Raw genomic sequence first — 12,931 nt, forward strand, 5'->3', positions numbered from 1 at the left:
TTTTTTGTTCCTACAATGTATTCAGCACTCAAAGAGTTAATAATCCATCTTTTTTTTTAATTATTGTTTCATTAATTCCTACGAATTTATTATAGTTTATTAATGTATTCAATTTATCTTTATACCTTTCCCTGTTGGTTAGATCGTCACGATTCTCACCATTCTCTTTGAAACATTTAGTTTGTGTTAGCTGACAGTAAAAGTGTTAGATTTAATCGTCTATCTAAAAAAAAACCACGAAAAAAAAGAAACAAAAAGAGAATGAAAGAGATTGTAAACGGATACAATTCTAGAGTGTTCGTGAATTAAAGCTAACCATTCTGAGAGATTATTTTCATCTCTAACTTTACCTACGTCATCTATTCGACGAAAACGACGAAGAACTATGATGAAAAAATCTGAAATCTCTCGTTTTAAACGGGATTTGTTGAAGCTTCCGCTTCCGGATGATGGTGAAAGCTTCTTTGAATGATCTCACGACATCTTTTCTTTTTTTTTTTGTCCAAGACCCGAAGACAAAATGGAATAATCCAATGGTAAAGAAAATCAACGATTTCTTTTCTAACACGATTTATTGATTTAACACGTGTATAATAAAGTAATATTCCTAGACAATATTCACGGTCTAATTTGCCTTTTAATTTTCGATATTAAACAGTAAATAATCAAACCGTTTCAATGTATCTATATCTATATATATTCAAACACATGTCTGGTGTTTTATATAGAAACATATTTCCACAGATTGGAACATCTACGATATAAAATTTCACTGATTATGAATAGTACTCGTGAAATGTAAACGGTCTATTTATTCTTAACTTTGGTGAAATTATAAAAGGAAATTTTTGATTACTTTCTTAAAATATCTAATGAATGAGAGAGACGATTTCGATGAATATTATTGCGTTGCCTGAAAAATTAGTGAGTATTTATAAATATATATATGTATAATATTTTTTTTTTTTACATTTTTATATCTAATTCATTTTTATTTATACATATTATTATAAATATTAGCTATTTAATATTATCTATATAATATAAAAACTCAGTGTCACGTTGTATGTCCGATCATAGTTTCGAAACTATTCAACCGATCTTAATTAATTTTTATTTCGTGTTAATTTTCCAATTTAGAATATAGAATAGTTTTTATTGTGATTATTTTTTATTTTATTAATGCTAATTTAAGGATTTATTATTTATAGGTTATCTAGATCTCTAGGTTAAGTATTCAGTAGATGGCGCAGTATTACAATTCAATTATTTCAATTTATTCAGTAGATGGCGTGGAATTACAATTCAATTATTTCAATTTATTCACGTCACACGTTTTTTTCAGATTTACATATGACATAACTAACCTTGCTTTTTATATTATTTTTGCTTATATTCGTTACCCTCGTGCGCACGCGTAAGTATTGTAAATAAAACTATTGCTTTTTGAATATTTTTTGTTTTTAATTGAACACGAATTTTCTAGACACCTCATTAATAATAGATACTCGTAGAATCTTGTTAAAGAAAATTTCAATTAGCGAAGAGTGATGGTTGTTTTTTTTTTTTTATAAATACTAACAGAAATAAATAAAGAAAGAAAAGGAAGATTAATCGATCGGGAAACTTGGGTGCTTAAATATAACAACGAATCTATTTATTATCTTCCATGCTTTTACCGAAACTTACTTCTTCTCCACTTTAAAGAAGAGAGTGAGAGAGAGAGAGAGAGAGAGTATCCTAAAAATATGGCACATACCTTTCTCTCGATGCTTTTGAGTTTCACCCTCTACGTGGTGGTGCTTCTTACTTAATCGCATTAGAGTATGATCGATACGCATCATGTTGCGTATATCAAGCTAACGAAGTTCACGTCAGATGGTTTTTGAGTTTAACATTTCGATCTCATTTTCCCGAACGAAAATACGACGTCTCGCGTTCAATTACCTAGCATCTACTCGCGTTGGGTGATATGGGGCGGTTCATCCAAAACTGGAACTTGAAAAAAAGATTATCGAAAAGAGATCGAGTTCAACGACCGGAAATAAAAACCCTCACGAGAGAAAAATAGGGATAGAATATATTCCAGTCGATAAAGCAACACGACAAATTATTTTTCTTTTTATTTCTTCTTCTTCTTCTTCTTCTATTTCAACGTCCTTGCCACGATCATAAACGATCATTAGGAGTAATAACGATTAGAAATAGTCATAATAAAAAAGACAATAAGAGAGAGAGAAAGAGAGAGAGAGAGAAAGAGACAATATACGATTATATTATTCGTGTAGAATGAACAATGAAATTTGGCCTTATTGTGCACTAAATACAACGTCGTACGTATATAAGTGAACATTCAAATTAATAGTTCTCATTATTTGGCCTAGTGAATCGAGTAAGTATTGAACTCTTTTTTTTTTTCTTTTTCTTACTTCTGTCTTTTTCTAGTCAAACGAATGTACTATAAGGCGTTTTGTTGATGCACCATTTGGTAAGGAGAACACAATCTGATCCGCGAAGGTCGTCGATCATCGTTCCCTTTGACTTTGTTCAAGAAAATTGTTCTGAACAATGATATATTAGTGTAATATGGTGTAGATCATATATCAAGGTTTTTATAATATTTTTTTTTATGTGGTCTCCAATATAAATGTTTTTTTAAAAATACTCCAGTTCTAATGGGCTACTTGTAATATAAATAAAATAATTAATTTTAATATAAAACGAATTGTTAAATGCATTTTTGTTTCTTTCAAATTTTTGACTTGGTTCATTGTCATAATTACTGACACAGATAATTATAAAAAAATATACAATTAAAATAATAATAATAATAATAAAATAATATATTTATTATATTTATATTATAATATATATTATTTATATTTATATATTTTATTTATTATTATATTATATTATAATTTTTGATAATAATTAATTGTTTGTGTATTAACAATTTTCCATAATTATTAATATTTTAATTCACTGTTTCTGCATATAATAACAGCTCGACAACATTAGGAACAGTGTAGCATTTTTATGAATTTGATAAAGTGAAATTGTCATATATTATTTTAAAGATATAACTTGTTACTGCAAATATTCTTGCAAATTTTATGTTAACATTCTACGAGATAACTTTCTAGAAATCTCTTACAAATTAATTACATTCTTCGTCTCGATATAAGTTAGTAGTTATCGTTTCAAGACCTATTAAATATTCAATGCGGTCCAATATTGTGTCATAGGCTATAAGTTAAGAAAAATTCTGTTGAATTGCATACTAAGTCGCTCTTGGAAGTTTTTAGGTATTTTAAAAATCAATCATACTTTTTCAAGATACGAGCTAAAATTTCCTTTTTTTCACACTGTGACAAGTTTATCTTATATTTTAACTATTTATACACACGCACAAAAAAAAATAAAAAGTCTAATTTGTAAAAATTCGAAGAAAATGAACTTTGAAAGTTTTCGAAACATATTGATTTTTGCAAACCATTTAGAAAATTTGAGCTTAACCTAAATACATGCATACTAAAGTGAATATCTAGAACAGTGATAAGAATCTTCTTTTCCTTGAACCAAATACATTTCTAAAGATTTGTCATTTCTATTGTTAGAAGAAAAAAAAAAAGAAAAAAACAAAATATATAAAAGCTAGTTTGAGTTGACAGGAATCGATAAAAAGTATTTCTTTTCATAAACGATTACTTTCTTCTTTTTTTATGAGAAAAATTGTATATTACAATCTTCCCATAAGAATAAAATATTCTTGATTTTTTCGTTGAAATATTTAGAACAATTATAAGAGAATTTATTTCTACCTCAATTCCTTCTACCCCTTAACATTTAAGATTGTCAGTTCCATTGTAAATAAAAATAAGAAAAATTTGGCTCGAACAGGTATTAATCGATTTAAAAGTTTTTCGACTATAATAGCTGTAACATCTAGGATCTTATTCTATACTAGTAATAATAAGAACGAAGAAGCTTTTAAAGAATTGATAAGTCGAACTGCAACAGACAAGCAACCTACATAACTGAAGACACATTTGGATCGCGAGCTGGCAATAGCAAAAGGTAACTTTCGTCAAATCGACGATATCCGATATACCGTGTTGAAAAAGGATGAAAATAACAAGGAAAAAGAGAAGGAATACAACTGGATGGGAGAGTTTCTCATTCCTCGTTTCTCTCGATTTTCAAATACTTGGCAAGATACCAAACTTGCTTCATCGTTTTCCACCGAGAAAATAGGAAGATAAAGAGAAAGATATAAAGCAACGTTGGTGACTTCTCTCATTGGATGTATATTAATGGGCAAGGCTCATCAACAGTCCGTTAAGAACGAATTTAACGATCCTTCCCAACGTATCGCATGGGTCACGCTTGTCCTACCCTTTTGCAGCTCGTAAATCCTCGACGACAACGACCTAAGACCAAGACCAAAACTAGGAAGGAAACCCTTTAACCCTCGGGTAACGCTTTACTGCTACTCACGAATTCGTCGGTTATCCGGCCAAATGTGTTCACCAATTAGAGGTGCAAACTGCATGTGGGGTTAATGCATCAACAACCTAAGAGAACAAACGTTTCAACGGATTTCCCTATTGTTTTATTGTATTTTCAAAGTTAAACGTAAATACGATGATCTTACAATTAGACACGCGTTTTACCTTTTATTGATATTTTATTAATTCGATACTTCGAATGGTATTGTATTGTTTTTCTTTTCGTTATTATTTATTTAATACAACTCGTGTTAAAGCTGATTTTGAACAAACGTCATAGTCAGGCCATGTTTATATCAATAATGGTATACGATAAAGCAAAATTGGATGAATATAAACGAATAATATATTTTTTGTTATCTTTTTTTATATTCTTTCAAAGCTGACAATATATTTATTCGTAAGAATAAATTTTGAAAGTATAAAAAAGAAATAAAAAGATAACTTTATCGATTGTCAACTACAATATCCGATCTTCGATTTCCTATAATTTATCTGTCAATAACAAAAATATCCTTTGGCTATAAAACTGTTATATATTCATACAATATATCAAAAATGGTATACGTTCAGAATAGAAAGAACGTGATAAAGAATTTCAAGATTTATGATTTTGACAATTTTTCAAAATCAATTCAATCGAAGAGAGATAGAGATAGAGAGAAACGAGATTAATTGTTCGAAGAAAATTTTAGCTCAATTTGTGATCACAAATCCCAGCATAATCGAAATGAATTTGATGATTGGTCGAACTACCCTACGAATGGGAAGCATTAACAATCGAAGAGGGATGATAACATAGGGTCTGAAGTAATCGATATCAAGTACTATGGATTGCACTATATCAAACTCTCCCCTTAGGTAACCCATACTCCCTTCTACCTTCTTCCTCTTTTCCTATACGTTTCCCCCTCCCCTCCTCTCTCTCTCTCTCTATCTATTTCTCTATAGAAGCCTAGAATGCAAGCATCCTCCTTCTTGCGGTTCACGGCCAATGTCCGTTGGAACGTGAAACGGGATATACCATCCGCGATGTCATTCGACCGATCGATCTTCCCCGAGAAACTTACTGTATCGAAACTAACATGGGTACACGCCCCTTTATTTTCTTGATACGCTCGATTGTCTTACTAAGAACTTCAAATTATGATATGCGTCTATGATGTAACATGTTTTAATCTTATCTTTGCAGTATATCAAAATCAAAGAAAAAAAAAAAAATATATATATATATATATATATATATAAATTGTACAATTAAACAATTTTACAATATTATATACTCAATTTATAGTCTCAAAAAGCAAAGAGTTTTTCAAAAAAAAAACATTTTAAATTTTGAAAATTGAAAAATTTAATTTTTAATTAAATAAAAAAAATAGGAAACTAACTCGGCCCACTCTAGGACTGGTGGGGATAATCGCAGAATTAGTCAAAGTTTTTTTTTTTTAGAAAATAAAAAAAAATGAAAAATGGCGAACTTCGAGAAAATAACTTTTTTTCTCAAAAAATGCGAAAATTGCATAGATTTTTTAATTTAAAAATTTTTTTGTATTTTTTTCTAAAATGTACATTTAAAAACCAAAATTTAAAAAAAAAACGTCCCAATAGGTAGAATTTTGAAAAAGTGATAGCCATTTAAAAAAAAAGAGCCATTTTTTTCAAAAATTAATAATTTTTTTTGGGTTTGGTAAAAAAATTTGAAAAAATTGTGAAAATTTTTTTTCATAGGGTAGAATAGAAAAGACTTTCAGCCAAATCGAAAGGGGTCGGAGTCAAAAGTGGCCGATTTGACGTGGAATGCTCCATATATATCAATATATATAAAAATTCAGTGTCATATTGTATGTCCACTAATAATTTTGAAACTATTCGACCGATCTTAATAAAAAATTTTTTATTTTGTGTAATTACTTCCTACTTAGAATATAGGATAATTTTTTTATAAATATATTTAACACTTAAAAAATTCTATTAGTGGTCCGCGGGATTTAAATTATAAATTTACTGGTCTGTGAGGTCAAAAAGTTTGGTGGCCGCTAATTTAGAGGTTATCTAGGTTCTGTAAGTTTTCGATAGATGACGCTGTATTACAATTCAATTATTTGGATATATCACGTCATACGATTTTTTCAGTTACATTTGACATAACTAACATTGCTTTTTATATTTTTTCGTGTATTATTATTTTATATATTCCACTCTAATTGTGGTTTTATTTTGTATGTTGTTATAATCTACTACAAAACTAGGTGCCTCTGGCCACGCGTGATGTGGCTTCATTATAATACGTTGATTCAATATAATACTAAATTATTCAATGCAGCCCAATTAATCTTTTTAAATAAATTTAAACACGTATAAGTAATACTATCTTTTTTCTCATTTAATAAGTTTCAAGGTCAAACAATGTCCATTTGCGGCTTATACTTAAAAAATCCATGTTACTCTTATTTGAGATATATAAAAACAAATTAAAAATTTTACGTTGTTTTATGTCTAATTTGAATTCTCAGAAATTCTTAGCGAATATTAATTTGATTGTATTAATTAGTTTGCGATTTAATTAAATCAACGTTTTATAACAAAGCCATAGCAACATGTGATCGGAGCACCCTAGTAATATTATAAAAATCATAAATACTTAATACGGAATACATAAAGAATAATTTTTAAAAAATATATGTATTCAATAGTGTATATATATAACAATAATAATAATTTATTGTTTGCCTTTCAATATTACAAAGATAATAATACATGACAAGTGAGCACCAAATTTAAGATAAAAATATATCCTTATACATATATATATTATTTAATCGAGATAAGAAAAAAGAAAAATAAAGTAAGTTAGTCGAAGAATTACAGGAAGAAAATAAATCAGTGTCCCGTAAGCGAGCTCTTCTTCTGTGAGGTAACTGGAGTTAACCTGCGGTACCTGTTCACGCATTATCTTCCGTTAACTCTCGTGCATACCGTTATCATCGTGCATTCGTCGTCTCTTTAACTTAAGCCAACTGGAAAAGCTGCTTGGGGCTCGGGAGACACGGAATTCGCGTAGGTCTTGATCTCCCACGATCGACCACCGACAAGACACGACATGAAGGCAACCAGCAAGCACACGCTGACTCTTACTTTCGCTTGTAACGATCCCTTCTCACTCTCTCCATATGTATTCGTTTATCAAATATATACTTATATGCATGATATCCATACCATACATACATATGTATATGTACTCATGATCAATTCAAATTCATTCGACGCTGAATTCTAATTCCTTCTTTTATCTCTTATTGTTCAGAAAAATTTCATTCAACTTTCTTTTCTTTAGTTCTTTTACTTTTTTTAAACAACAAAATTAATGGAAAGTCTTTTTCTAATTTCATTCTATCCAATTGTATTCTTTTCATTTTTTTTTTTAAATTATTTAACTGTTTAATTGAATAAAATTCCAGTTAGTTGTTTGTAAAATTTTGCTGAAATTAAAAAAATCACATTTTTATTATCGTAAATTTTTCTTCTCGAATTATTACCAGAACAAAATTATTATATAATTACTTAAGGAAATTTATATGATTTATCATTCATTATCGAATTTTTAAATAATTGATTTCTAAAATCTATGAAAATTCATTTCCTGCAACCTTGTGACATAATTTATGAATAATAATAATGGATTATAACACAATTGTAATAATTGATATTCAAGAAAATGTGTAATAAATTTATTCAAATATAAATCCGTACGATAAATAATAAAGAGATCAGATGCAGATGTATTTATCTGTCGTTTATTTTATTGTTTCAGAAGATGAAGTGAGAGAAAAAAAGGAGGGTGTTGTTTCCCTTCAGGAATGAAATCCTGACGAGAGAAGAAGTGTGAGAGAGAGAGAGAGAGAGAGAGAGAGAGAGATCAGTCGTCATGATGGAACCACCGCTTACCAGCAAGGTTCTGCGTGCTCCTAGCCTAAAAAGAGGTCAGGAGAACGTTAGGATACAGGACAGGGTAAGTAAATAAAAAATAAAAATAAAAAGAATAAAATAGAATGTGTGTGTGTGTGTGTGTGTGTGAAAGAGAGAGAGAGAGATAAAGAGAAAGAATCGGAGGGAAAAGATAAATCTCAACAAAAATCTCATATTCTCGTTTCACGGAGTATTCTCATATTCGAGTAGTATGCAAACATGACACGCACATATCCAAGTTCTTACGTACATATAATGATAATCAATAAAAGTTCCTATTCGAGATTACTCGTTATACTTATTTCATAAATTATGCAACATTTTAAAGAAACGTTTGGGGGAAACATAATTTGAATTTTTGGATTTTTGTTTGTGTATCTCATTTGGATACAATTTAATTTGTTATACAATTTATTTTATAATAAATATAAAATATAATAATTGTAATAATTAAATCGTGTATAAATATAAAACATATTAAATATATAAATATTTATATTACAATATACAATTTAATTTATCATATCTCAGGGTGTCCTATATAACTGTATTCACGATTTTTCAATTCATTATATTCTAGTTCGTTGAATTTGTATTAATATGAGCTATAATATTCAAAAATAATAGTCAAAAATATAGGGCGCCATTTAAAAAATTAAAGATACCTTTAATCCTGATTTTTCAAACTTTTTTTGATTGCAATGTACATATAACCAATCAAAAATAGTTCAACTTTTGTTTAAAGTACTTTTTTTTTGTCAGATTATCACAAGTACTTGTAAAATCGTGAATACAGTTATATGGGACACCCTCTATATTCATATTTTATTTAGATAAAATGTAATTTATTATGTTCTCTATAATTAATATTTTACTGGATCTTAATTATTCCATACAAATTGGTTAAAAAATGTACGAATAGAATAATTTTCTGATGATTGGCTACATCACAATGCCGAAGAGCTTAAAGGATCTTTATCTATAGACACGGTAAATAATTTCTTTTACGTAATCCCATCAGGTATCATGAAGAATCCCTTGAACGTGTTTATTTTTTTTTTCATCTTTTTGTTACGTTAGACGGTAAAGAACTTAATTAGTGAGCTGTTTAAAATTTATCCCCTGTAACTTTGTCGAACAATCGATAAATTCCATTAGGATGCTAAGAGAATTTCGATTTTTTTTGTTCTTTTTCTTGCATATTATTCTTACAAATTATTCTTTGCATTGTTTACTTTTTCTTTTTTCCCCTTACCCCTTATCCCTTTTACTTTGTTGTCTATGATCAAACGGTTTTGACGAAAAATTTAGCAATGAGTTTTTTCACCGAAACAACACAACGCACGGAAGTTTTTATCAACGTCTCTTGCATTTTAATGAAAGTCCCCCTTTTTAATACAAAATAGAGAGAAAGAGAGAGGGGCTGCTTCGTGTTTTTTTTTTCGTGGTATCTTCCGTGAAAAGTTTTATTGCCTTTTTTTTTTTTTTTATTGAAAAGAAGAATTCATTGAGAAAGACAATGGGGGAATGAAGCGTGTTATCGTAAATCACGTTGTTTTTTTTTTCTTTCCCTCTCTTTTTCTTTTTCTCTCCTAAAAACGTGAAACAATTCATGTTACGAAATCAAAAAATACTGCATAGAGGGAGAAGAAAGAGTAGTGTAACTCAGAAACACGTTTTTATTATCACGACGTGTACATCAAATAAAAGAAGCCTTGTGTAAACAACGCGATAGCTAGGTTCGTTCGTTATTTATATTTTTTTTCTCTTTTTTTTTATTGTATCTAAAAAAACGAAAGGGCCCCCTAGACTATCGCGATGATAAATCGTTCAACTCGTTCGAATTGAAACTACTTGATAAATCAAAACCTAACGTTTTTGATCGAGTTTACCTGAACTATATTGTATTATATATCGTATTTTATCGTTTTGAAGAAAAAGGAAAATTTAAAATTGTTAACCTGAACCAAAAAAGGGTATTAACCCATTATCTAACACAATACGAAAATGCAAAAAATAAAATTAAATTAACTGTGTAATGATATTCATACAAACCAAATAAAACTATTTTTGTTTTCTTATTAGATATTTTTATTATATTTATTATTTATTATTTTTTGATTATTTTTTTATTATAGAACAATTGTTTTCTTTTTATTTAAGTATAAAAATTATTTTATATTTACCACAATATTATAATTATTGATTTAAAATAAAATAATGAGAATTTTAAATATTTTCATGAAGCACGAGGTACAATCTCATGATTTTAACGAATATATTTTATTCTGAAGTTGCAGTTATTAAAAAAATTTCAAAATGCATCCCAAAAAAAGGCCATTGACTGGTAATGGGTTAAGTATAAAAGCTGAAAAATGAATTGTTTCGATGGTGTAACGATAAAACGTATTATCTCAGATAATTGTAATAATAATAATAATATTTATTGGAATACCGACACAATTTCAATGCGATTAAATTAGTATCAACGTTAAATCGTTTAATAAATTACATACACTTTATGCATGTACGTACAGAAATATTATAAACGTATGTATTTAAACAATTTAAAAATAAAACAAAATAAACGTAACGTAACTCCGTTGAACGTTATCGATAGAATACGAATAATAATCATCTAATTTAATTAGTCTGGCTAAAATTTCCAATGAAATATCTCTTTCAATTGTATCACCATGATACAAACATATTTCACTCCAAAGGCAACCAATAAAATCCTCAAATCAATGATTTATTCTTACAACGTATGTACACACATACATATATACAGATGTATACGTATATGAATATAATATTGGCTGGAATACACGAAGGATCAATAAAAAAAAAACCTTTTGGTTATTATCATTGTAACAAAAATTATCATCATAATAAAAAAAAAAGACAAAAAGAGAGAAGAACTATAATGATCGTATTCGATAAGCTAGATGGTTTTTTAAATGTACTTCTTGAGATAATGCCGGAAGGATGAATTTAATAATTGTAATAATAATAATAATAATAATATAATCGTAGAGAGCCCCCGACCTTGAGATTAGCAACGAAGCATAGATCGAGGTCACGCGATTGAAAGTCTTTTCAATTGCGGATTAGGTTGTGACGTTGACAGAGACAACAATGGTATAGTCGGGGCGCAATTTTATATATCTCTTGATGCACCGGATGCGTTCTTCGTCCGGGACAGTGCAGAAATTTCTACATTGACGTCACGATGATTCTCGTATTCCTTTCTTTTCTTTTTTTTTTCCTTTCTTTTTTCTTTCTTTTCATTTTTCTAAAGTCCTCGCCCTCTTCTCTTCTCTTCTTTTCTTTTTCTTTTCTTCTCCTTCTTTTTCTTTCAACACTCGATCATAGATATTTCGCATGTGGGCATTGCATCGCGTTCTCCTCGCTCGTTGCACTTTGCATCCTGCATTCCACGTTCGGTCGTCTCTCTCAAAGCTTCTTATCCCTTTTTTTATTTCTTGTTATTTTCTTCTTTCTTATTCTTCTTCCTCCTCTTCATTCCTTCTCTATCTTCCGTCGAAAAACGTCCTCCTCGTGTCCTCGACGGGATCGGATTACGTCTACGCGAGTCTCGCGACGTATGCGGATGCAGATATGCGGCTGCACCTCCTTCTTCTAGTCGTCGTCGTTGTCGTCTTCGTTGTCGTCACGTGCAAGATGCTTTTTCCACCTACGTATATCTTCGAGGACGTTTAGTATTTTTATATTATTATCTTTCCTATTTTTTTTTTTTTTTATTTTTTTCAATTTTATTAACCCTTTGCATTCGACGGCTTCGCTATGTGGAAACAATAAAGAAAATAAATAAAAAATAAAATACAATAACTAAAGCAAATTCAATTTGGTTTACAACATATCAATTATGACTTTTTTTTTAATGCGCGTATATCATTTATTTATAACATGTGACCATAATTATGAAAATGGTCTAATTGTAAGTCACATATCTCTTGTTTTGAAATATTTGAACACTAAATGAATTTTATATAATATTGAAATAACAAACACTATCTAACAGTTCATTTTTGACAATATTGTTAAAATTACATTGAATTAACTTGTTAACCGGGCGGAATGTATAAATACGTCAAACGTTATTGCTTGAAAGCTTGAAAGCTAAAGGTACAAACTTTTGTACTTTATATATTAATAAACGAAAAAATATATATTTCATAGTTTATTAATTTATTTTAAGTATAAATAATAATAAATAATAAATAAATATATAAAAAATAATAAATAAATAATAAAAAGAGCTACGTAATTAAAAAGGGAACTCCCCGGTTAACAGATTAAGAGGTTACGCCATCCTGACACTCGGAAAAATAGCTATAAATTTTAACTTTTTTTTAACACAGACATTAAATATAATTAAGTAATCTTTATTCTACATATATACTTAGTACTTTTATGAACAATTTACCATG

The 12,931-nt window shown here is 28.8% G+C and overlaps 1 protein-coding gene across 1 annotated transcript in view; it reads left to right on the forward strand.

Annotated features, from left to right (window-relative positions):
- The window catches only part of Wdr62 (WD repeat domain 62), a 132,621-nt gene that overhangs the window by 50,304 nt on the left and 69,386 nt on the right, over window positions 1-12,931 (forward strand). Inside the window, exon 2 of the mRNA XM_089176528.1 lies at window positions 8,323-8,520. Coding sequence (XP_089032654.1) covers window positions 8,437-8,520 — 84 coding nt within the window. The 5' untranslated portion in view covers window positions 8,323-8,436. The remainder of the gene's footprint in view (window positions 1-8,322; window positions 8,521-12,931) is intronic.

The sequence above is a fragment of the Polistes dominula genome, unplaced genomic scaffold, assembly GCF_049000335.1.
Source record: "Polistes dominula isolate Pdom_NZ unplaced genomic scaffold, Pdom_raw_medaka contig_25, whole genome shotgun sequence".
Taxonomy (NCBI): domain Eukaryota; kingdom Metazoa; phylum Arthropoda; class Insecta; order Hymenoptera; family Vespidae; genus Polistes; species Polistes dominula.